The sequence below is a fragment of the Thamnophis sirtalis genome, unplaced genomic scaffold (assembly GCF_051295495.1).
Source record: "Thamnophis sirtalis isolate CommonGarterSnake01/CBP01778 unplaced genomic scaffold, rThaSir2_p1.2 scaffold_13, whole genome shotgun sequence".
Taxonomy (NCBI): Eukaryota; Metazoa; Chordata; class Lepidosauria; order Squamata; family Natricidae; genus Thamnophis; species Thamnophis sirtalis.
In genome coordinates this window covers 38177309-38202441 of record NW_028261393.1, presented here as the reverse complement: position 1 = coordinate 38202441, position 25133 = coordinate 38177309, and the positions used below count along the sequence as shown (strand labels likewise).

Below are 25133 nucleotides of genomic sequence, written 5' to 3'. Positions count from 1 at the left end.
TATTCTCCAAAGCACCTGAAGGCAGGACAATAAACAATGGAGGGAAACTAATGAAGGAGAGAAGCAATCTGGAATTAAGGAGGACTTTCCTGACAATGATTACAATTAACCAGTGGAACAGCTTACCTCCAGAAGTTTACAGGTAGTCCTCGACTGAAAACAATTCGTTTAGTGACTGCCCAGTTACAACGGCACTGGAAAAAAGCGATTTATGACCCTTTTTTAGTTACGACTTTTGCAGCATCCCCACCATTGTGTGATCCAAATTCAAATGCTTGACAGCTGACTCATATTTATGACCCAAAGTCACACGATCCCATTTTGCAAACTTTTGCAAACGGTTGTAAAATGGGGCAGAACTCACTTAACAATTGTCTCATTTAACAACAGAAATGTTGGGCTCCATTGTGGTGGTAAGCCGAGGACTACCTGTACTCCCAACACTGAGGTTTTTAAGAAGAGGCTGGACAGCCACTTGTCTGAAATGGTATAGGGTTTCCTGTTTGACCAGGGGGGTTGGACTAGAAGACCTCCAAGGTCCCTTCCAACTCTCTTATTCTGTCATTTAATTTGTACCGCACCGTTCTACTTTGGTGAGCACTCAAGAAAGCTACGGTAATAAAATTGAAAACAAAATAAAACATTGCAAACATATATCAAAATTAGTAAGATAAGTTCTTTTTTTTTTTTTTAGTAAGATAAGTTCTGAATCATCTTAATTAAACATCTGGGTTTTTGCTGAGGAAATGGGGCCCTGCTGCTGTTTTTAGGAGCACATGATCTGCATCCTTGGTGCAACGTGGGAGATGGTCTGTTCCTGCACGCCGGAAGGACAGAGAGGACTTTTCCAAGAGAGCTTTCTCTGCAGATGTTAACAGCTGGACAGGCTCCTTCTGGGAGAAACAGCCCATTAGCATTTAGGACTCTGAAGATAAAGATGTAAAATAATGCTTAGTAAGCATTTGGAAGTGGCATAAGTATTTCAGAACAGGCTTTGTGTAATCTTTGTATTTTTTTTTTTAATTGAATCCAGTTTAATAGCATTTGGACAGAGAGAGTAACACTAGCTATTGAATTGTAATTGTCATGTGGCTGTCTTCTTGACGATAACATGTTTTAATTGAAACAAAATGCGCTCATCCAGGGTATGAAAAACTCATAGAGTAGGTGATATGTTCAGTCAAGTATATATCTTTCTTACTCCAGTTTACCTATATCTAGTATCTGTCTGTCCATCTCCCTACATCCCTCCCTCTCCCCCTCTCTCTAATCATCTCTCTCTGTCCATCCATCCACCCTCCTATTTCATCCGTCCATCCCTCCCTCCATCCATCCATATCTGTGATCTCTCTTCTGTGTGTGTGTGTGTGTGTGTGTCTCTGTTTCTCTATTTCTCTCTATCTCTAATCATCTATTTCTTTTTTTTTCTTGTAAATGTGTTTTTATTTTCCATTTTCATTTCGTACAGTCACATATATACTCTGCATAACCAGGGCCATATAACAATAAACAATAAACACAGCCATTCCTCTTGTCAACAATACCCCCCAAAATAGAAACCCAATGTACCTCTTCGACCCTCCATACACCCTTTCTTTCGCCCCCCTCCAACTTTCCATCTTCCCTCCAACATTCCCCTCTACCCTACTTCCCCTCCCCCTCTACCACTCCTCTCTCCCAGTACACTCCCTCCCAGCCTCTCTCCCAGCCTCTCCCAAGCTGAGAGGCTGTAATCTTTGTATTTTGCACCAGTTAACAATTTAGCAATTGCATTTTGTACGAATTATAATTTCTGGATCTCCTTCCAGTCATCAAGACAAGATGTGAACTACCGCAAATGTCACCAGTCCCAGCTGGTTTGGGAAGGTTCATGGGTGGCACAGCAGCCTGCCTGTGGCAACACTGTGCAAACGCAGGGGCTGAAGAGCCAAGCTGCCCTGCCCCACCCAGCTGAGGGGGAAGGGAGTACAGCTGAGCCTTAATTTGCAGATGCCTTTCCTATTTAACTTGGGATTCTCCATCTGGCAACATTCAAGGACACTGGGAGTTTCCTTGGAGTTGGAGAGGAAGAACTCGAGAGGTATCTCCAGGGACTGTTCATAATCTGCAAGATGGCAACACAAGCACGCACACACAACACACACACACATCCCTGAAGCATGCCCTGCTGGAAGCCTCCAGATGCCTCCTTTTCATGCTCATGTAGATTTTGAGGGGAAATAAATTGGACAATATTGAGCCTCAAACTCTCATCATGGAATTGATACAAGCCCTTTCTTGTAGATTCCTTTCATTTTCTCACATGGGGAGCAGTTTTGCCAAGCCCTTTCCTAATTCCTTATTTATTCAATTTGTTTGCCACTCATCTCACCCCAAGGTGATGCTTTCAATGTTAAAAATAATAGAATTGTACAAAAACACGTACACTATATAATAAGAATAAAATCATAGGTAAAGGTTCCCCTTGCACATATGTGCTAGTTTTTCCCAACTCTAGGGAGTGATGCTCATCTCTCTTTCAAAGCCAAAGAGCCAGCGCTGTCTGAAGACGTCTCCGTCATGTGGCCGGCATGACTCAAAGCCGAAGGCGCATGGAACACTGTTACCTTCTCACAAAAGTGGTTACTATTTTTCTACTTGCATTTATTATGTGCTTTTGAACTGCTAGGTTGGCAGATGCTGGGACAAATAATGGGAGCTCACTCCGTTGCGCAGCACTAGGGATTCGAACCGCCGAACTGCTGACCTTTCTGATCGACAAGCTCATCTTCTTAGCCATTGAGCCACCGTGTCCCTCAATAAAACACTATAGAAATACAAATGGTCAGCTTTAACTAAAAGATAAGGAGGTGGGATCTGTAGCTACCGTATTTTTAGGAGTATAAGACGCACCTTTTTTCCTAAAAAAAAAGGCTGAAAATCTGGGTGTATCTTATACACTGAATACAGCATTTTTCCCTCCCGAAGCCCCACCCCCTTCACTAAAATCGCTATGCATACCCTTATGGAGGATTTCAGAGAGCTCCTGGGGACTGGGGGAAGGCAGAAATGAGCAAAAACAGCCTGTTTACCCCCACCCCCACCCCCAGCAGCACTATAAGCTTCCAAAAGGCTGTGCATGTAATTTTTTTGACAAAATCCAGGCCCGTTTTTTGCTCGTTTTTGACCCCTCACCCCCAGGAGCACACTTCAAGCCCCCCCCAAAGGTTATTCATGCCTTTTTTTGCGGGGGGGGAGGGGCCGTTTTCGCAAAAAAAAAATGGGTCGTTTTTGGGAGGTTTTGCAGAGTGCAAAAACTTTTTTTTCCCTTTTGGAAAGCTCTTTAACTGATTGATGAGAATTACATTTTTCAAGTGCTATGCCAGCAGAAACAAAGTCTTAGGTGCTGCAGATTGTCAGCGATTTTCTTCTCCAGCACATGGATAAATGCACTTGGAAACATCTACCTACCTACCCTCTCTCTCTCTCCCTACCTACCTATTGTATTTCTCTCTTCCTATGCATCTACTGTATTTCCCTCTCTCTCTATTTCTCTCTCTCTCCCTACCTATCTACTGTATTTCTCTTTCTATTTCTCTTTATCTACCTACCTACCTACACTCTCTCTTTCTCTCCCTACCTACCTACTGTATCTCTCTATCTCTTTCTATTTCTACCTACCTACCTACCTACACTCTCTCTTTCTCTCCCTACCTACCTACTGTATCTCTCTATCTTTATTTCTCTCTCTCTCTCTATCCCTTTATCTACCTACCTACCTTTTTTTTTTAATTTGCCTCTTCAAAACCTTGGTGCATCTGATACAACTGTGCATCTTATACTCTGAAAAATACGGTAATCTATTGACAAATTCCAGCATGATGCTCATCCGCTGAAGGCCCAGCCAAGCCAGGACTTCAGGCCATTGCAGAAAGTCAGGAGGATGGGTGCTGGCCTCATTCTGGGGGGCAAGATGTTCCAAAGGGCAGGAGTAGTGGCAGAGAAGGCCCTTCTGGAGCACACCAGCTGGAATTCCCCATCTGATGAAGCCCAGGGCATGTCACCTCTGCCAGCATGGGTGGGGTGGACCACTCCCAGTGGAATGAGATGGTTCCTGAAGTAACCTGGACTCTTGCCATGAAGAGCTTTCAAGGTGATAACCAACACCTTGAATTGTTTAACATGTGCTCTTCATTTCTCGAGGTGTCCAACTACAGTTTCCCAGCCAGTCTGCCCACCTGTCATGTTCAATAGTGGGATTCAAAAATTTATACTATTGGTTCTGTGGCATGGCTTGATGGGCATGGTGGGGAAGGGTACTGCAAAATCCCCATTCCCTCCCGATCAGCTGGGACAGAGAATAGATGGGGGCAGGGCCAGCCAGAGGTGGTATTTGCTGATTCTCTGAACTCAAAATTTTCACTACCAGTTTTCCAGAACTGGTCAGAAACTGCTGAATACACCTCTGGTCATGTTGCATGACAATATGCACAGAAAATACTGATACAACTATAAGGTTCCTTGTTATGTGTCTTTCACATAGTTGTGTGCCACCTTCTCTTTCTTGCCTGCCTTATAAGCTAGACCAGACCAGGAAATCAACTCTAGAGGAAGGCTAAAACTACTTTTATTGAAATGACTCCGGTAACAGAATCTTGCTGGTCTGATTGTGTTGAGCCTCTTCCCCATATGAATTATGTACAGCCCCCCCCCCCCAATGAAATAGGGAGGTGTCTGGCTGGAGCACTTCCAACGACTGACTGACTCTTGTGGACTTAAGCCACGTTTTTCTCCTCACCGCTTTGGTAAATGACTTCATCTATCTCAGTCAAGGTCATCTTCCTCACCCTTTACGCCACATTGCAAAAGCTCCAACGCCGGAGTTCATATTTTAGATGGCATAAATTTTACAAGTTTATGAATCCCACAAGAATTTGGTTGCATTTGTATTTGTGTGTTACAGTGTGAAATTTCAGTGAAATGATGGCTGGTCTGTGCCATAGGGATGAATGTCAGACAGATCATCAAGAGTTGGAAGGGACCTTATAGGTCCTCTAGTCCACCCCGCCCTCGCTCAAGTAGGAGACCCTACACCATTTCTGACAAATGGCAGTCCAATCTCTTCTTGAAAGCCTCAAGTGATGAACCTCCCACAACTTTCGAAGGCAACTTCTGTTCCATGGGTTGATTGTTCTGTCAGAAAATTTCTCCTTATTTCTAGGTTGAATCTCTCCTAGGTCAGTTTCCATCCATGATTCCTTGTCTGGCTTTCAGATGCTTTCGAAAATAGCTTGACCCCCCTCCTCTCTGTGGCAGCCGCTCAAATATTGGAAGACTGCTCTCCTGTCTCCCCTGGTCCTTCTCTTCACTAGACTAGCCATGCCCAGTTCCTGCAACCGTTCTTCATATGTTTTAGTCTCCAGTCCCCTCATCATCCTAGTTGCTCTCCTCTGCACTTTTTCTAGAGTCTCAACATCTTTTTTATAGTGTGTTGACCAAAACTGGATGCAGTATTCTAGGTGCTTTATAGAGTGGTTGTAGTACCTCCCTTGATCTTGATTGTATCCCTCTGTTAATGGAGCCTAGAACTGTTTTGGCTTTTTCGGCTGCCGCTGTACCCTGCTGGCTCCTATTTAGCTGGTTGTCCACTAAGACTCCAAGATCCCTCTCACAGTCTCTGCTATTAAGCCTGGTTTCTCCCGGTTTATATGTGTATTTTTGGTTTTTCTTACCTAAGTGTAGGATTTTACTTTTCTCTACATTGAAGTTCATTTTATTAGATAGGGCCCAGCTCCGCATATTTGTGCATCCACCTCAAAAAAGTTGTGTGCATGCACAGAATGTTAGAAAAGGGGGTGGGGGGTGGATTACATTTCTGCAATGAAGATTGTTCTGCGCATGCGCAGAAGCAAAAATCAAGATAGTGCCACCAACAATAGAACCAGTTTGGGTGCGTGGGCAGCTGAGTTACTACCTACTCGGCCGAACCGGTCCAAACCAATAGGAACCCACCTCTGCTGCCCACCATTTCTCACAATCTCACCGGAACTACTAGTCACATTACACACTCAGGTTGTAACTAGATCCCATTTTTTTCATTCTCCACGAGATTTTTTTTGGGGGGAGAATTACTTCTTTTTTATTTTCATTATTTCTTTCAAATATTCTGTGCAAACTGCCATCAAGGGTAAAGCCATAACCAGAAAACTTCCATTGTACCAACACAAAATCATTATTGCACAATAAAAGGACAAAAATCACTGCAAACTATAAAAAAGCACTGTAAAAATATCATAAAAACAGCAGGAGCAGCGAAGAAGAACAAAGTAGGAACTATTAAACAGCATCCAACTCAGCGTGTCATCATTAAGACAGATGGCAGAAGTAGGTTAAGCAGAACATGGCTTATCTCATACAAGCTCTGATGGAGTCGCACACATTCATCAAGTGGTTGTAAACTACATGATTTGCATCATAGATCTTGATGTTTCATCACAGCCACCCACAGCCATGGTCATCATGCCCCAACATAAGATAAATTGTCAAGAAAAGCTATAGAGAGCATGTTTGTGGCCCTCTCAACTTCCTCAGAGTAGAATTTCTACCACCGTTAAAAATCTTCCAATGTACAATTGTTCAATTATCTTGAAATGCTGAGCACTAAAAAAAATTCACACAATCTATTTTCAACTGTTAGTCAATTGCAAATTGTTCATAGTTTGGATTGAGAATATAATGTAGCTCCAGCACTAATTTTGTTTGTTTGCATTTCTGTATTCTGCAGCTCCGCCACACAACAGGATTTATTTTGTACCTGGTAGCATTCCCAATCTTTCTGTTGCCGGCCACTGTACAATTGTTATTAGAACTCGTTCTGCTTTCTGATGGCAAGTAATTCAGGCAGCTGCAGTGAGACATCATTTCAGTCAGTTGGCACATTTCAAACAATATTTAAAGTGTTCTTTTCAAAATGGAATTTTTGATCAGCTGCTCCTTGGTTTCTTCCTTGCCTTGGGTCACATGTAGGATTGGAAAATGGCTCTAAGCAAGGGGCTTATACTTTTCCCATTAGAATCCGAATAGAATTGGAAGGAACCTTGGAGATCCTCTAGTCTGACTCCCTGCTCAAGCAGGAGACCCTATACCAGTGATGGCTAACCTTTTTCAGGTTAAGTGCTCAAAGTGTGCATGCAACCCCAAAATATGAGCAGCACCCCCCCGTGCATGCACCTTACCCCCATTCATGCGCCCCACCCATCAACTTTGGCTTCCAGGTTGATGCAGGACGCTTTCCAAATCCACAACGGGGCACGAAAGGCATCACATGTCCCGTTTTGGCTTCCAGGGTAGTGCAGGAGGCCTTCCAGGGCCAAAACACATGTGGGGGGGTCCATGCGCAAGCGCACAGCCCCCCAAAATGCAATGCAAGCACTCCTGCACATGTGCCCTGCTTCCCTACGCATGCCCATCAGAGACCCAAAGACCAGCTGGTTGGCGGGAGGCACACACACATGCACAGTGGAGCTGGGCTGGAGTGACAACTGGCGTGCCCACAGGGAGGGTTCGGGGTGCCCCCTGTGGCATAGGTTTTCCATCATGACCCTATACCATTTCAGACAATTGACTATCCAGTCTCTTCTTAAAAAACCCCCAGTGATGGAGCACCCACAACTTCTGGAGGCAAGCTGTTCCACTGGTTAATTGTCCTCATTGTTAGGAAGTTTCTCCTTAATACGAGACTGCTTCTCTTTTTGGTTAGTTTCCAACCATTGTTTCTTGTCCTGCCCTCCGGTGCTTTGAAGAATAGGTTGACCCCCTCCTCTTTGTGGCAAACCCTCAAAGACTGGAATATTGCTATCATGTCACCCCTGGTCCTTCTTTTCTCTAAACTAGCCAAACTCAATTGCTGCAACTGTTCTTCATATGTTTTTTGTCTCTAGGCCTTTAATCATCAAAGTTGCTCTTTGCACTTTTTCCAAAACTGGATGCAGCATTCCAGGTGTGGTTTTACTAAAGATTTACAAAGCGGTACTAATACTTCATGTGATTTTGATTCTATGCCTCTGTTTATACAACCAAGGATTGTATTAGTGTTTTTGGACTGCCGCCGCACACGTCTGGCTCCTGTTTAAGTGACTGTCCACTAAGACTCCAAGGTCCCTCTCACAGTTATTGGTTTTGAGCCAGATTTCGCCTAATCTGTACTTATACCTTTGGTTTTTCCTGCCTAGGTATAAAACCTTGTTTTTTCCCACATTCCATTCCATGTTATTGGATAGGACTCATTGTTGAAGTCTATTTGGATCCTGCTCTTGTCTTCTGGGTGTTGGCTATTCCTGACAGCTTAATGCCATCTGCAAATTTGATAAGTTATATTTATAGATTTATATTCCTTGCAGATGCTGGGGAATAGAAGGATTTTATGGGTGTGGATCCTTCTTGGAGCTGCTGAAAGGACTGTGTTGTGGAGCTGTGCTTTTTGCTGGATGTTTTCTGCCCTTGCATCTCCACACCCATTTGCACCACTCAGGTGACCCCGAGGACACAGGAAAACCTCCAAACGGCCTCAACATCCCTCTAAAAGGATGCAAATGATCAACTGTCTGCAAGGAATATAAATCCTTCCATTCCCCACCATCTAGTCAGAGCTGAAGAAGCTTCTTGGATGAGAAGTGAAATGTCTTCAAAGATAAACCAGAAAGTCCAGTTGCCTCTTGAAAAAAGCATTTTTGGGACAACCAGGACTTGGATGATTAGGAATCTCCAAAGATATCCTTGGTTTTATGAATTTCTGTAGAAATGTAATGATCTTTTATATACAATGCAACTCTACCCCCTCTTTTGTTAAGTCTGTTTCTTTTGAACAGTTTGGTAGGTTGGTAGGTTGGTTGCGTTTATTTATAGGCCGCCCTTTTCCCTGAGGGGACTCAGGGCGGCTAACAACTTATGGGAGGGGAAGACATACAATAACATAAAAATACAATATATAACTAAGATCAAACAACATTCATTCAATATTCGGGCGGGGGCAAACTATGGTCTTTACCCCCAGGCCTGGCGGGATAGCCAGATCTTGAGGGCTGTGCGGAAGGTCTGAAGGGTGGTGAGGGTACGAATCTCCACGGGGAGATCGTTCCAGAGGGTCGGAGCTGCTACAGAAAAGGCTCTCCTCCGCGTAGTTGCCAGCCGACACTGGCTGGCAGATGGCACTCGGAGGAGGCCTAATCTGTGGGATCTTATGGGTCGAGAGGAGGTAATTGGCAGAAGGCGGTCTCCCAAGTACGCAGATCCACTACCATGAAGGGCTTTATAGGTAGTAAGAAGCACCTTGAAGTGCACACGGAGGCCAACAGGTAGCCAGTGCAGCTCGCGGAGGATAGGTGTTATGTGGGCGAACCGAGGTGCACCCACGATCACTCGCGCGGCCGCATTCTGGACTAGCTGAAGCCGCCGAATGCTCCTCAAGGGCAGCCCCATGTAGAGCACATTGCAGTATTCCAGCCTAGAGGTCACGAGGGCGCGAGTGACTGTTGTGAGAGCCTCCCGATTCAGGTAGGGTCGCAACTGGCGCACCAGGCGAACCTGGGCAAATGCCCCCCTGGTCACAGCCGACAGGTGGTGATCAAAAGTCAGCTGTGGATCCAGGAGGACTCCCAAGTTGCGAACCCTGTCTGAGGGGTGTAAATTTTGACCCCCCAGCCTGATCGTTGGTACACTAGCCAAATTTTTGGGAGGGAAACACAACAGCCACTCGGTCTTTTCTGGGTTGAGTACAAGCTTGTTAGCCCGCATCCAGTCCCTAACGGCTTCAAGACCCCGGTTCATCACGTCCACCGCTTCATTGAGTTGGCACGGGGCGGACAGATACAGCTGCGTATCGTCCGCGTATTGGTGGTATCTTATCCCGTGCCTCCGAATGATCTCGCCCAGCGGTTTCATGTAGATGTTAAATAGTACGGGGGACAGGACCGACCCCTGCGGCACCCCATATGATAGGGGCCTCGTGGTCGATCTCTGACCCCCGACCAACACCGACTGCGACCTGTCCGAGAGGTAGGAGGAGAACCACCGTAAAACGGTGCCTCCCACCCCCACCTCCCGCAGTCGTCGCAGAAGGATACCATGGTCGATGGTATCGAAAGCCGCTGAGAGGTCGAGGAGAACCAAGATGGAGGCGTAGCCTCCATCCCTGGCTCTCCAGAGATCATCGGTCAATGCGACCAAAGCGGTTTCTGTGCTGTAACCAGGTCTGAAGCCGGACTGGAAGGGGTCCAGGTAATCGGCTTCCTCCAAGGACCGTTGGAGCTGGTAGGCCACCACCTTCTCAACAACCTTCCCAATGAAGGGGAGGTTGGAGACTGGACGATAGTTGTTAAGTATGGCTGGATCCAAAGATGGTTTCTTCAGGAGGGGTCTCACCACCGCCGTTTTAAGTGCGGCGGGGAAGTGCCCCTCCCGAAGTGAGGCGGTAATAACCGCTTGGATCCAGCCCCGTGTCACCTCCCCGCTGTTAGCAACCAGCCAGGAGGGACACGGGTCCAGTACACAGGTGGAGGCACTCACAGCCCTCATGGCCTTGTCCACGTCCCCAGAAGTAACATCCTGAAACTCAACCCAGCGATGGTCAACCAACTCGTCCTCTCGTGCCTCGGCTGGCTCTGCAAAGGTGGAGTCCAAATCCGACCGAAACCGAGCAACTTTGTCCGCCAAGAACTGGGCATAATCCTCAGCCCTACCCTGCAAGGGGTCCCCCGTATCCCTCTTATTTAAGAGGGAGCGGGTTATCCTAAACAGGGCGGCTGGACGAGACTCGGCGGACGCAACCAAGGTGGCAATATAAGATCTCTTTGCTGCCCTAAGTGCCCTGATGTAATCCTTGGTGCAGGTTGTTAAGAGTGCTCGGTTCGGTTCGGATTTATCGGACCTCCACAAGTGCTCTAGGCGTCTCCTCCGGCGCTTCCTCTCCCGGAGCTCCTCGGTGAACCAAGGAGGCCTCCGGGATCCGCCGCCTCGGAGGGGCCGTAGTGGCGCAATCCGGTCGAGGGTCTCCGATGCTGCCGAATGCCAGGCGGCAGCCAGAGTCTCTACCGGACTGTGGGCGAGAGTATCAGGAATAACCCCAAGCTCCGTCTGGAACCTCAAAGGGTCCATAAGTCGCCTGGGGCGGAACCACTTGGTCGGTTCCTCCTCCCTACAGTGGGGGTTTGGTCTTCGGAAGTCAAGCCTCAGTAGGCAGTGGTCTGACCACGACAGGGGTATGATCTCATTACCCCTCAGACCAAGATCACAAGTCCACTGCTCCGAGAGGAATACGAGGTCGAGCGTGTGACCCGCAGAGTGGGTTGGGCCCTGAATTATCTGGGTCAAGCCCATGGCTGTCATGGAGGCCATGAACTCCTGCGCCCCATCCGAGTGTTCACCGAGCGTAGGCAAATTGAAATCCCCCAGGACCATAAGCCTGGGGAACTCAACTGCCAGCTCGGCTACCAACTCGAGGAGCGAGGGGAGGGCTGCTGCAACGCTGTTGGGAGGCAGGTACGTTAGCAGCAGACCCACTTGACCCTTAAGGTCCAACCTCACCAGCAGGCACTCACACCCGACAAGCTCCGGAGCAGGGATCCTACGAGGAACCAAAGACTCCCGAATAACGATAGCCACACCCCCACCCCTTCCCTGAGCTCTCGGCTGATGAAGCACCTGAAATCCTTCTGGGCACATCTCTACGAGGGGGACTCCTCCCTCCGGGCCCAGCCAGGTTTCAGTAATACATGCCAGGTCTGCCCCCTCGTCTAAAATTAAGTCCCGGACGAGGGGAGCCTTGTGAACAACAGACCTGGCATTTAGCGACAACAGCCGGAGACCAGGGTCCTGACTACTCGCGCCATCTGGCCTCGGAGTGGGACCTATAGGGCCGGAAGGAGGGATCGCTGTAACATAGCGAACCCTCCTTCCCCGGTAATGGCCAGCCCTAAAGTCCCCGCCATATCTGCCCCTCCCCGTTATGACCGTAATGCTCCGACCCACTCCCGTGTCCGTGGTTCCCCCAACCACACCTACAGCTCCCGCATTCCCGATCAGGCCCTCCGAATCAGACACACTCATTCGTTCACTCAAACAGTCCCCACGTGATAATTAAAACACACGAATACAACAATATAGGGTAATAAAAGTGGGCGCTTTCACTCAGTCACATGCAATCACATACACTCATCATACCAATTTAAAATAAAAATTTTAAATTAAAAATTAAAAATTAAAAATTGCGCAATGTGCAAAAAGCGTATAAGGCTTGTATAAGGTCTTAATTGTCTTAGTCTTCTCCTCTACAAGTCCGGTGGGAGTTCTGGCAAGAGTTCATTGAGTTCAATGGGGGGGAGCAGTTCAATGGGGGGGAGCAGTCCAGAGAGGGGTATTCTGTCCCTCTCCCTTCCTCCACGTCCCAGAAACTGTGCCCTAAGCCAGAAGGGTTTCCTCTGAAAGGGCTGAGATAACGTCTCTGGGCCTCCATAGATGATAATAAACCCACAAGGTGACCAGATTGCAGGTCCAGGCATCCAGCTACTATAAATAAAGGGGGCCAGGTGGCAGAGAGGCCCCGAAGCTGTGGAAAAATCACACAGGACCAGCTACACCAAGGGGAAGGCCAGTTCAAATGGGGCGAAGGGGGGGGCGTCCAAGAGGGGTCACGGAGACAGCACAAACAACTCCCCAACCTCGCCCAATATTCTGCCAAGCCAGCCCCTTCTCTGGGATAGTCTGAAGTTCGTGTAGCATAGGAGAGCAAACAAAGATTGTTAAAAGGAGCCGGGGGCGCCGCGTTTCGCAAGCCAGTAGAGCCGATAGAACAGGGGGGGGGCGCTTAAAGAGGCAGCGGTCGCAGCAAGCAAGCCGACTGCCCAGCTTCGTCCAGCGCCGTTTCAAATCACCTACCACCTCCCCAGAATTAGAGTCACAGCTGCTAAGCACCTTCCAAGGCTCCTCGTAGTCGACGGAGGGGACGGGGCTAAGGTTGTAAAAAGAAGCCTCCAAAGACGGCGCCGCCAGCGCGCCGCCGCCACGATCCTGGTTTATGCCGCCGAACGCTCTCAGAAATGCTGCGGGTGACTTCCTGGTCCAGAGGCCGCCCCGTCGCGACAACTCCCCAAACAAACGATGGTCCAGCGATGGTCCAGGTACCCCAAATGTCGCTCTCTCGCTGGGGCTCCCTCCTGCATAGTCTCGAGCCGGGTTGTTAGTATTTTTTAGGTGTTTTCCGCTCACCCAGACCGGAGAGAAGAAGACAGCGGCCATTTGCCTCGCACATGTTTGTATCCTATCAGTACATTCCAGTTAAAAGATTCATCCCACCAAGTTTCAGTAATGGCAGCTATATGATTTCTGCCTTCATGCACTAATACTTCAGGTTTACACTGTTGGTTCCCTAAACTTTGAGTGTCATTTCTGTCCTTTATGGGCCTTGGGTGTGTTTCTTATATCTCATACTGTGTGACTGAGATTTCCATCCTTCCCATCACTCTCTACTTCATTGTCTTCTTCTTCTTCTTCTTCTTCTTCTTCTTCTTCTTCTTCTTCTTCTTCTTCTTCTTCTTCTTCTTCTTCTTCTTCTTCTTCTCCTTCTCCTTCTCCTCCTCCTCCTCCTCCTCCTCCTCCTCCTCCTCCTCCTCCTCCTTCTTCCCCTTCCCCCCTCCTCCTCTTCTTCTTCCCCTTCCCCCCCCTCCTCCTCTTCTTCTTCTTCTTCTTCCTCCTCCTCCCTACCTCCTTATGGTCAACTAATAGTTTTTGCTTGGCATTAGGGTTCCCCCTCAATTTTAGTTTAAAGCCCTTCTGATAAGAAAAGCCAGTTGTTATCCGAATATATTCTTTCCAGTTCCTGTGAGGTTCACAATAGCCCTTGTCAGTAGCCCTTCGTGTAGGTCAGGGGTGTCCAAACTTGGGAACTTTAAGACTTGTGGACTTCAACTCATGCTGACAACAACATGCTGGTTGGGGAATTCTAGGAGTTTAAGTCCACAAGTTCCCAGGTTTGGACACTCCTGATGTAGGTAATGTAGACCAGGGTCTAGAAAGCAAAAGTTCTCCTGACAGCAGCTGTTTTTAAGCCAGTGGTTCATTTCTAAAATCCTTTGCTCCCTCATTGGAAGTTGACCTTTTGTTGGAAGTATAGCTGAAAACACTACTTGAGCTCCTAATTCTTTAACTTTCTTCCCTAGCTGTTGGTAATATTTTGTTACTGTTTCAGATTCATTGTTGTGCCATTAGTCCCCATGTGTAGGGGAAGAAAGGGGTAGTAATCCTGTAGGAAGGTTCTCAGTTACATCTTTGATTTTTGCTCCAGGGAGACAGTATTCCTCCCAAGATGGGCTGTTCGTTCTGCAGACTACAGTTTCTGTTCCCCTAAGAATTGAATCTCCTTATCACCAATATTCACTTTTTTTTCCCTTAGGGAAATCTAGGATACTGGGTTGTGCCTCTTTTTTAGAAACTATTGATGACTGCTCTTTTGTGGCTGTCTGCATATTTATTTCCTGCATTTCGGTTAATATTTTTTCACCCCAGGTGAATATGAAAGCTTCACTAAAGCACGGCTTCCTGGAGAGAAACCAGTCATCACGCGACCCCCAATGCGACCCCCAGATCCTCCCTGCAAAGCTCCTGTGCCACAGAAGGTGGAGGCCAAGGCAGACCTGGCGGTGGGAACAGCAGCAGAAGCCCCCTCTTCAGTGTGAGTAGGGGCAGAGGGTCCAGCCTTCCAGCTGAGTCAGATGGCAACTCTCCTGCCCCAACCCCCAATGATTGCCATTTTGGCTGGGGAACTCCAGGGGAAGGATATTGCAAAATCCCCATTTCCTCCCCAATCCAGGGGAAGGATACTGCAAAATCTCCATTCCCACCCCACTCTGGGATCAGCCAGAGGTGGTATTTGCCGGTTCTCTGAGTTACTCAAAATTTCTGTTACCGGTTCTCCAGGAGAGAGAACTGGTAGCGGGAATTTCTATAAATAGAGGTTTCTATAAAGGTTATAGAGGTTTCTATAACTGAGGACAGGCTGGTCCTCTCCAGTTCTCCTACTTCTGTCAGCTGAACTGCAACTTCTGTTATTATAGTGGAGACTTACATGAGTTTTGTATATCTTTATCCCTGATTATATACAACAGCTTCTGAGGACTTGTTAAACACTGCCCTTTATACTTCCAAGCAGAATTTGGCAGTCATAAGAACTAGAAACCTAGGTACATACTTGTGTTCTCTCATCTCTTTCTATCTGTCCAGCTTCAGTTAATGGAAATTTGCTTCCTTGATCTCAGGCTCTTTTTGACTGAACAGCTATATTGCTACCACAAAGTAAAGAGGCTGTTTGTGCTGCTTGCTTTTCAGGGTGGCGTCCAGGGCAAAGTTCTTTGAGACAGCTTCCTTCAGGAGAACAAGGTAAGAGCAGGAAAGGTTTGCCTTGAGACACATGGTTGGCATTCTGAAAAGCTGGTGAATCATGCAGTCTTCAGATTTTGCCCATGGATCAGTGGTGAAATTCAATTTTTTTTTTTTTACTACCGGTTCTGTGGGCCTAGCCTGATGGGCACGGTAGGGGAAGGATACGATAAAGTCTCCATTCCCTCCCCACTCCAGGGGAAGGATATTGCAAAATCCCCATTCCTTTCCCACTTCAGGGGAAGGGTACTGCAAAATCTCCATTCCCTCCCCACTCCAGACCTCCAGTCAGAGTCCAGTCAGAGGTGACATTTGCCAGTTCTCCAAACTACTCAAAGTTTCTGCTACCAGTTCTCCAGAACCTGCTGAATTTTACCCCTGCCATGGATGGTTGGGACATTTATCCCAAATACATCCCCTCTTCATAGAGAGGTGCTTTCCAGATGCCTGAGAGTAGAAAAGACTGGCAGATGTTTTGTGAGATTTCTGGGGAAGAGATGGGGAACTGAAGATGGCTCAGTTGAGAGTGGAGCCAATGACTGCAGAAGAATGAAGAGCCAGCGAGTAGGACAAGGAGAGGCCTTGAGATTACCCACAACTGCTCCAGACAGTTGCTCCCAGCTAGGAGACTGTAAAACTGCAAGGTCTCCAGTGGGTTTACAGCTCTGGGGAATGAGGGAACCTTGCTCAAATCACAGTTGGCACCTCAAATACTTCCTTTCCTAATCATTTTTCAAAATGGCTTGTTAATTACTCTTCAGCTATTAGGTACCTTGGGAATAAAATTACTATTACAAAAAAAAGGCCTGCCAAATTCTGCCCCATAAAGTGTCCCACTGACCCCTGAGGGCCTTGAGGGTTGCTTGGCTTGGCAATAGCAGAGCTTTTCAGACAGGGGTGGGTTTTAGCCAGTGTTACTGTCGGCTCGCTCGTGGGCATGCTGGATGCGTGTTGCGTGCCCATGTGCAGGTCAATAGAAATTGTTCTGTGCATGCGCAAAACTCAAGAACAAGATGGCAACGGTGTCTGGGGAACTGGTTCGGAGATGTGGCCAGACTGGGTCTCTGCCGGTTCTACAACCCAAGCCGGCATGCCACTATCTGTTCGGCTGAACCAGGCCGAACCGGTAGGAACCCACCACTCTTTTCAGGGCTCTTTTTGTCTTTCTGACTGATAGAGGAAATGATCAAGCTGAGCCTGAGGGAGGGGGTCAAGTGCTTCACCAGTCTCGAGTCCCTCTGTGCCCACAAAAGATCGAAGTCCAAACCCATCTTGAATTCCGTTGACCCTTATCCACCACCACTTTGCTTTGATAGTTAGATTCTTATAGATCCTGTGAGCATGCAACAAAGCTTGAGTTCATTTGAATTGCTCCAGCTTCTGATTTCCTGTGCTGGACAGCTGGCCTCTTGAACCGCCATAACCCCCCTTTCCTATCGCCCAAATCCTTCATCTCCTGGGCAGGAAGAGTCATTGAAGTTGGCATTGCAGGCTCAGGGTCAGCAGTATTTTAATCATGAGTTATAAAATAATTCTTATCAATTGTTTGATAGTCAATTGGAATTGCTGAATCTTGCAAGCTTGAGCCTCCAATCTCTTGCAGCATCCTGACCTTTGCAAATATCCTAAAATTCCAGGCATTGTTTTTCAGCATTGAATATATTAGGGTGCTGTATTACCAGTCCCTGTGGGTGGGTTGAGCTGACAGAGATGGGGTTTCTGTGAATGAGGGGAAATGAGAACTGGGACTCCCCACTCCTAGTCCAGCACTTAAGCCACCACACCACACCACACCGGCCCTCTAGTTACTGTATTTTTTTTGGCGTATAAGACGCACCTTTTCCCCCCAAAAAGAGGGTGAAAATCTGGGTATGTCTTATACACTGAATACAGCATTTTTGACATCCTGAAACTCCGCCCCTTCACAAAAATGGATGTGCAGTGGGTTTGGGAGGCCTGCAACATGCTCCTGGGAGCTGGGGAGGACAAAAAGAGCAAACAACAGTCCCCCAGCCCCCAGGAGCAATTTCACAAAAAATGAGGCATGCAGAGGGTTTGGGAGGTTTAAAAACTTTTATCTCTTCAAAATCTTGGAGTGTCTTATATTCCGCTGTGTCTTATACTCTGAAACTGGTAACTCCAGTTCAGCCTGACTGATAGAGATACAGCTGCACTCCTGCTTTATCCCTTGTTGTTTTCCTTACTGCTTCACTTCTTTTGCAGTTCTTCCTGTCCCCAGGGCAGATCCCCAAATGAGGAGGGATGAAAGGCCCCAGGTAATCCTGCCATTTATTTTCTGATTTCTTAAGAACCCGAATGCTGGGGGTATTCGGGGGGGCAGTTGCAGAAACCTCCTGGGGGGGGGGATTCCCCTCTTGGCTGCAGCTCCAGCAAACCAACTGGCGCGCGTTGTGTTTTCACATCCTTTACTTTTGTTTTACTCCCTGTGTTTCTTTCCTTCCCAGTCTTCTGCATGGCTGAGCCTGGATCACGGATTTGCAACACACGGCGTGTTGCTCTGTAAATCAGCTCTTTCCAACCCCGCCTTTCAGCATGCCGTCGTGAACATCTTGCAATGTTGTAAGAGAAGCAGAGACATCCTTGGGAGGGACCATAGTTCCACCTGCTACTGTAAGAGTTCAAAAAGACAGAGCAACAATCGGGCCTTCCGCTCCTTCTCCTCCTCCTCTTCAGAAAGTGCTGCTTTCCCCATGAAGCGTTTGGTAGCAGCTGACTTGGAGCAGCCAAAGAGGGGCCCATCGGGAGGGGAGGCCCGTCCACCACCTCTGGCCTCTTTTGGGGTCCCTCTTGAAGAGCTGCTACCTGGATCTAGGAACTGGGCTGCAAGCAGCTTCTGTGCCTCAGAAGTTTTCTGGCTGGGTGGCTCCAAATGTATCACATTGTGTTATTTTTTTCTTTTCAAAGACTGAGATTTTGTGCCCCCGCCGCATGGAGGGCAGGCATGGGGTTAGCTATTAACTCATAAAAGGCTGAAAACATTCCCAGTAAGACCTCCACACCTCTTATTGGTTGTGTTTGCACAACCAGCCAATACTCCGGAGCGTGAATGGCAGGAGGAAGGATTTTGAAGCCAGATGCTCCAGCCCCCCAAAGGGAAATGGTACCGAAATTGGAAGTAGAAACCCCAATGGTGCCCCTCTGTGAGGCTAGTTTCCCTTAAAGTCCAAAGCAGCTTCAGGACATTCCAGGTAGTTTCATCTTTTGCCAGACCACATTCCGCTCTCCCACCTTGACCTATTTCCTCCCCAAAGGGCCCTTCCTGCTTGCCGTAGAATGAGATGAGAGCCTGCATTTAGATCTGCTTTTATTCAACCGGCAGCCAAAGGAAGAAAGAGATGCTGTGGTTGTAGTTGTGTGCCTGCCTGCCTGCTTGTGCTTGTGTGCACGTCTCTCTGCCTCAGGCATCTGACAGCTTCTGTAGCTCCACTTTGGATCCCTGCAGAGTCTCTGGACAGGCCCCTCTCCAGGATTCCCCATTCCACAAACTGGCAATTGGTTCTTTCCTAGAAACTCAGATAAAGCACTTACCTGAATACTTTTGCACCAGAGGTTTCAGTTCACCTTGTAAATGTCTCTGAGGACCAGGGTAGAAACCCTCCAGCTAGCACATTTTAGCCATGCTTTGCAGATGCAAGAAATAAATGAACTTTTGAGAGTGGCCCGGGATTGGCAGATTTCGGGCCCGTTCATTTCTCTTTAGAAATAAGCTTGATACTTGTACCACCCACCACACTCCCAATGTACCACCAGACAAATAATTATTTCCACAGAAGTCGTCACGAAATGCCATATTGATATTTAACATGCCTTGAGGGGTGAAGAAAGTGATGTATATGCTTTCTTCCTATGTTTTTGTTACTGGTGCCATCCAACGCTCATTTGAACTCCCCAAAGTTGCTGATCAAATACAGAAGATTGTTCATCCTGTGAAGTCTTAGTTCTTAACCACCAGTATAAGTTGGACAGAGTAACTGAAGATTGATTGAGGGATATGAAAACGCCCACGTCTCCCTGGCAGCCTTGTCAGACCAATCCTGGGGCCACAGATCTTTGCACATTGAGTAGTGAGAGGTTACAGTGACCTCCAGGAAGTCCAGGTGTTGGCCGAACGTCAATCTGTGTCGATCTATGTTTCCCAGGAATCCATTCATGGATTATGCCGATACCATTGATTTCTACTGTGGGAAATGACTGGTGGGGGGAGGCATTCAAGATGTGATCGATTCCAGAGAGTAGAAGCTGAGACAGGAAAGGAAGTTCTGAAATTGAATGTTTGCCATTTCTTTCTGCAGTAAGGGGGGAGGGGGTACTCAGCTCCCAAACGATTGTGTGGTGCTTCCATGTGAAATGGGTACCTCTCTCATCAAACCTGCTTTCGTTATAAGCTAAAGATGTCCAGCAATTCAGCTCTCTCTGTTTTGTGAATTTATAGGCAATTAAAGTAATTTCCACCTGGTGTACTTGCCTGGTAAAAGAAGTAGATTAGTTGTAATAATGTTTATAACGTTTCCATGGATTAAAAAAAATCCACCTGATTACTCTTGACTGTAGTTTTTGAACTTGTGTGAACTTTATTTGTAGAATAGTAAAGTCAGCTTGCAGAATATAACATGACTGGTCACATCCAACATTAGACAGAGGAGGAAGACCACTTGCTCATTGCAAGAGTTGGGGTTAGGGTCACATGCACACGAGTTACAAAAGGTTGCAGTCCACTTGCTTTAGAGTTCCTTTAGAGGAGCTGGCCTGTATGACTTTCTTCTTTGGAGTTAATACGGACATACCACTTTGTTGGCCTGGATGAAAAGCCAACCTATTTGCAGGGGGCCATGTTCTGTTGATGACAGCAGCCAGTGATTTGTTTCTAAAATCCTTTGCTCCTTCATTGGATGTTGGCCTTTTGATGGAAATATAGATGAAAAGACCACTTGTGCTCCTAATTATTTAACTTTCTTCCCTCTTGATATTGTTTTCAGATTCATTGTTGTGTTGTTGATGGCTTTTGGTACCATCAACCGTGGTATCCCTTTGGGTTGACTTATGGAGTTGGAGGCAGGTGGCACAGTCACCTCCCTCTGAGGCCAGTCCCAAATGGTGGTAATAGAGGAAAGGTTATTTCTTTCTGGGGTGCCACGGGGCTCTTTACTCCAGTCCCTTTTAACAGCTACCTGAACCTGCACGAGGCAAGGTATCACCAATAACCCAATGATACCCAGCTATGTATCTTGATCCCAGGTGAAGGGAGAGATGCAGTGGACACCTTTAATGGTGTCTGAAGGCAGTGGGAGTCTGGATGCGGAACAGTTGTCTTCAACTGAGCCTGGTAACGTGGAGTGACCGTGGGTGGGCCTCTCTGGGTCTGGGAGTTTACCATCTTTGCTCCTGGATGGGGTTGTACTACCCCAGACTGACCTGGCGCATAAATTGGGGGACCTCTTGGTCTAAGGGCTCCTTCTGAAAAAGCAGATGGCAGCCATGGCCAGGATGGTCTTTGCCCAACTTTGCATTGTATGCCAATTATGCCCCTTCCTGGACAGGGAGGTCCTTTACTCGGTCACCTGTGCCCTGGGCATCTCCTGATTGGACTCCTGCAATGCGCTCTACATGGGGCTACCCTTGAAATGGATCCAGAAGCTTCAACCTCTGCAGAACGCAGCTGTGCCACCTAGACTCGGTGCCCAAAGAAGGGAACATATAGCACTCTGCTCCATGAACTGCACTGGGTGCCAGTTTGGTTCCGGGTCTAATTCAAGGTATCGGTTATTATCTATAGGACCAGGCTACCTACGGAGCCAGCTTTGCCCCATCACATCCCCCCTTCCCACTTGATCAGGAAGGGGAGGTGGCAGAGCCTGCCAGCCAAGGAATTTCAACTGGTAGGGTCTAGGGAGAGGGCCTTTCTGCCCCTGCATTGGGGAACTTCCTGCCCACAGAAGCGAGGAAAGCTCTCAAATGCAGAGAAAGTTCCATCTTGGAACTCTCCATCTTTTGAAATTTTATCATGTTTATAATTTTTTAAAAAAAAATCATAAATTATTCTGTTTTTAATGCGTAATTTTATTGATTAAATTATACACAGACCAAAGCCCCTCTCTGAGGGAAACAGGTGGTTAAGAAGTACGAAATATAAGTAAATAAATGAGTAAATAAATAAATAAGTAAATCCTGCTGCCTTAAGGAAGTTCAAAACATTCTTAAAGACCCATCTCATCCTGGGCACCCTCCTTTTTTTGAACTATTACCATCTGGCAGACGGTACAGGATAATAAAAACAAGAACAAATAGGCTGAAAAACAGCTTCTGTCCCAGGGCAATAACCATATTGGATTCTATGGTATAGCGGAATATCAGTTTTCAATTTCAATTATATAGAAAGTAAAGGATGTGTGTTTGTGTTTTTATTTTTATAGTTATAATGTACACTGAAGACGGCATTTAATTTTGTTGTACCATGTCCAATGACAATAAAGTAAAGTAAGTAAGTAACTAGGTCAAAAGTGAGGAGGGGCTTCATTCAGACCCATCAGCTGACTGCATTGGCAGCATTTGGGTTGCACCATTGAGTTGAAGCCTGTGTGGGGAACAGCAAAGCAAAGGCGCCTGGGCAGCCATTGCAAAATGGGTCCTTCCTGCTCCGACCAACCCTTGGTCAGCCATCTTGGCCTGGCTTCTCCAGGGAAAGTTGGGAAGAACGCCTTGATGGATCCTAAGGGCAGGCCATGGGCTGCCGGCCTCCAGTTATTTAATTCTAGTGCTTGCAGAAGTGGTGAGATTCAAATAATTTAACAACCAGTTCTTTGCCCTAATGACCCAGCTGGGTAATTGAGGCTTGGTGGTCATGTGACTAGACGGGCGTGGCCAACTCAACATCACTCAGGTCGATGGGCACTTCACCTTAGCTGTTACAGTGTCATAAGGGTTAACCAGAAAGGCAGTTTCTGTAAGCAGGGCAATAAAGATTAGGCTAGAAACAACACCAGAATGTTCCCTTCCTTCCTGCCTTCCTTACAGGATTAATTCTGTAAAGTGGGGAAAAAAACAAAAGGAGATTTCTTCCAACAACCAGTTCTCCGAACTGCTTAGGAAGTTCATAACTAGTTCTCCCGAATAGGTGCAAACTGGCTGAGTCCCACCACTGTGTAGCATCAATGGTAACAAAACTCCATAGCAACATTGGGGTGGGCCATGCGTGCTCCTTGGAAAAAACAGAAGGACCCCATTAATTGTTTATCGGAAAGATTCTACTTGTGCTTACACCAGAAAAAAGCAAACAGAAAGTTTATGCATCACATTAAGCCATAAAATAGATGTTTATTTTGGTCCATGTGATGCATAAAGCCAACCATTGTGACTTAGCTTTGCGCACACTTGCACCTTCCAGCTTCCCACGCTCATCAGCATTAGACAAAGGTGGGGAGATGGGAGCTGAAGTCCAGCAAGTGTCTCTCCAGCAACGGAGGACTGAGCTGAGAGAGATGGGCCGGTGGCTGGATTCTCCAAAGGCATCTTTGCTCTGCTTACAGTCTGGGTGCATTTGCTCTCCGCTGCAGCCCTCAGGAAATTCCGTTTCCCTGGCCTTTTGGATCTGCGTGACTGCAAGGCCCTCGCCGGCTCAGCGTCTGATAGGGAGCTGAAAGACGGCCCCGTTGCTTTCTTCCACAGGTTACCATGGTGACAGAGGGAGCCGAACCCCCCTGCGGAGAGTCTGCTCCGACCCTTCGATGCTCAACCAGCTGCCACAATGGAAGCTCCGATAACTGGCCAAGCTCCCCCACCCCCTGCCCTGTGCACATATTTCACCAGCATGGTGATTTGAAAAAAAAACCAAAACCTCACCTTTGCCACAGAGCAGTCGCTGAGGAGAAAGCATTCTGGACAATATGATGTATGGAACACATGAACACAGGTTGTTTCATAGCTTGATGCACACAGAGCATGAGGTACCCCGATCTGCACGTTAAATGATAAAAGGCATTTTTCATCTTATGGCAGACAAAACGTCTCCTCATCGCGGTTTATGTTTACTGGAAGGAAAGGAAATCTTGCCTGGTTTTAAGGAAATCTTGATGTATTTTTACTTCAAAAAGGAACGAAAACCAGCAACAGCATGGCAACTTTCCCCCTTACTAATCTCTCCATTCTCTGTGCTTTCAGTTCTCACCAACAGTTCCCCAGCATTGCTGACACATCAATGGAGCTCGGACAGAGTCAAACTGAAGCAACCAGAGCCTGTCCGAGGGCAGAAAGTGCAGGCGGGCAGCACACAGGCCCACCTGGATTGGGGTGTGTGTGCTCTGTCACCCCCTTTAAGTCCTTGAGGAAAGAAAATCATTCCTGTAAAACAAGCCTGTGGCTTCTGTGCCTCATTTAGCACGTCATCCTTCCCCACTGCCTGGAAACGACAACCGGTGTCAAACGAGTGCAAGGAAATGCATCAATTCGTTGCTCGTGAGCAACCTTCCTTGGGGTGGTTTGGCTTCCTAGCACAATCCCAGGTGCTGCTGCTGAGACTCACCTAATGGCTAAAGACTCAACTAATTTCTGAGGAACTGTCCAAGCATGACGACCTGCAGGAGAAAGCCATGGAATGGAACAATACTCCGTGGCCAACTGGGTGCTGAAGAATTTGCCGTGGCCAACTTGCCATGGGACAACTTTCTCAAGTGGCTGGGAGGAGAGGGGAGGAGCGTGAGGAGGGCCCGGGCGTGGTGATTCAGCCAGTTCGCCGAACTGCACACAAAGTTAACCGGCTTAGCCGAACCAGTGACAACCGGCTGAATCCAACCACTGCATAGGATCTTGGACAAAAAAAAAAAGTTTTTTCTAAGATGTTGGCAGTGGCATTTCCCCCACCCCCACTTTAGTGTCACCAGTTAATTTTAATTTTATCCCCTCAGTCATTTGTGAAAATGTTGAAGAACACTGAGCCCATTGTATACATCTGGGTGCAGTGTGTGTGTGGAGTGTATGTGGGGTGATGAAAGATGTCTTAGGACAGAACTTAGGCCAGAGGTCTTCAAACTTGGCAACTTGAAGACTTGTGGACTTCAACTCCCAGAATTCTCCAGTCAGCTATGCTATGAGCTGGAGAATTTAGCTATAAGCTGGAGAATTCTGGGAGTTGAAGTCCACAAGTCTTCAAGTTGCCAAGTTTGAAGACCTCTGCCTTAGGCCTTCCCACCTGTGTGCAAAGAGATCCCCACTTGTGCTCTGCAGCACTGACCTGATGATCGACGAGGTAGATAAACCTCAAAGTCCTTTTAGGTTTTTTTTGAGCCTGCCACATCTGCAACCACCAGTGTGTAAAAAGCAGCATCTACTCAATCTAGAACTAGAAATCACTCTGGATCCATTCTTTAGGCCACCAGAGGAAAAGGGATTTTCCAAATGCAGAGCACAGGAAAGTGTTGGTCTTCTCATCCCATGTTCTTCCTGCATCCCTTCTGCTCTCCTCCTTTTTCTGTCACAGCAAAAGCAGCTTCCTTAAACCTTTCAAATTCTTTGGGGCTGCCAGAAGGTTTCCCTGTTCCCTTTCGGGGAAGCCTGGACCGGGGCCAAACAATGAACTTCGTCTTAGGCCTAATTCAGAAATGTGAAAAATCATCCCACTGACGCCAATCAAATTAGAGAAGGCATGCTTTGAGTCAAGAGTCAAATAATTCCTCAGCTGCAAAAGCCCAAATATAGCTGTTCCCTTTAAGGAAAGA

General features: G+C 47.2%; 1 protein-coding gene across 2 annotated transcripts in view; it reads left to right on the top strand.

Annotated features, from left to right (window-relative positions):
- The window catches only part of OPHN1 (oligophrenin 1), a 151637-nt gene extending 131676 nt beyond the window's left edge, over window positions 1–19961 (top strand). For both annotated transcript variants that reach the window (XM_087727628.1, XM_087727627.1), the window contains exons 21-24: window positions 14536–14701; window positions 15355–15405; window positions 17629–17681; window positions 17871–19961. In XM_087727628.1, coding sequence (XP_087583754.1) covers window positions 14536–14701; window positions 15355–15405; window positions 17629–17671 — 260 coding nt within the window. In that variant the 3' untranslated portion in view covers window positions 17672–17681; window positions 17871–19961. The remainder of the gene's footprint in view (window positions 1–14535; window positions 14702–15354; window positions 15406–17628; window positions 17682–17870) is intronic.
- The last annotated feature ends 5172 nt before the right edge of the window (window positions 19962–25133 follow it).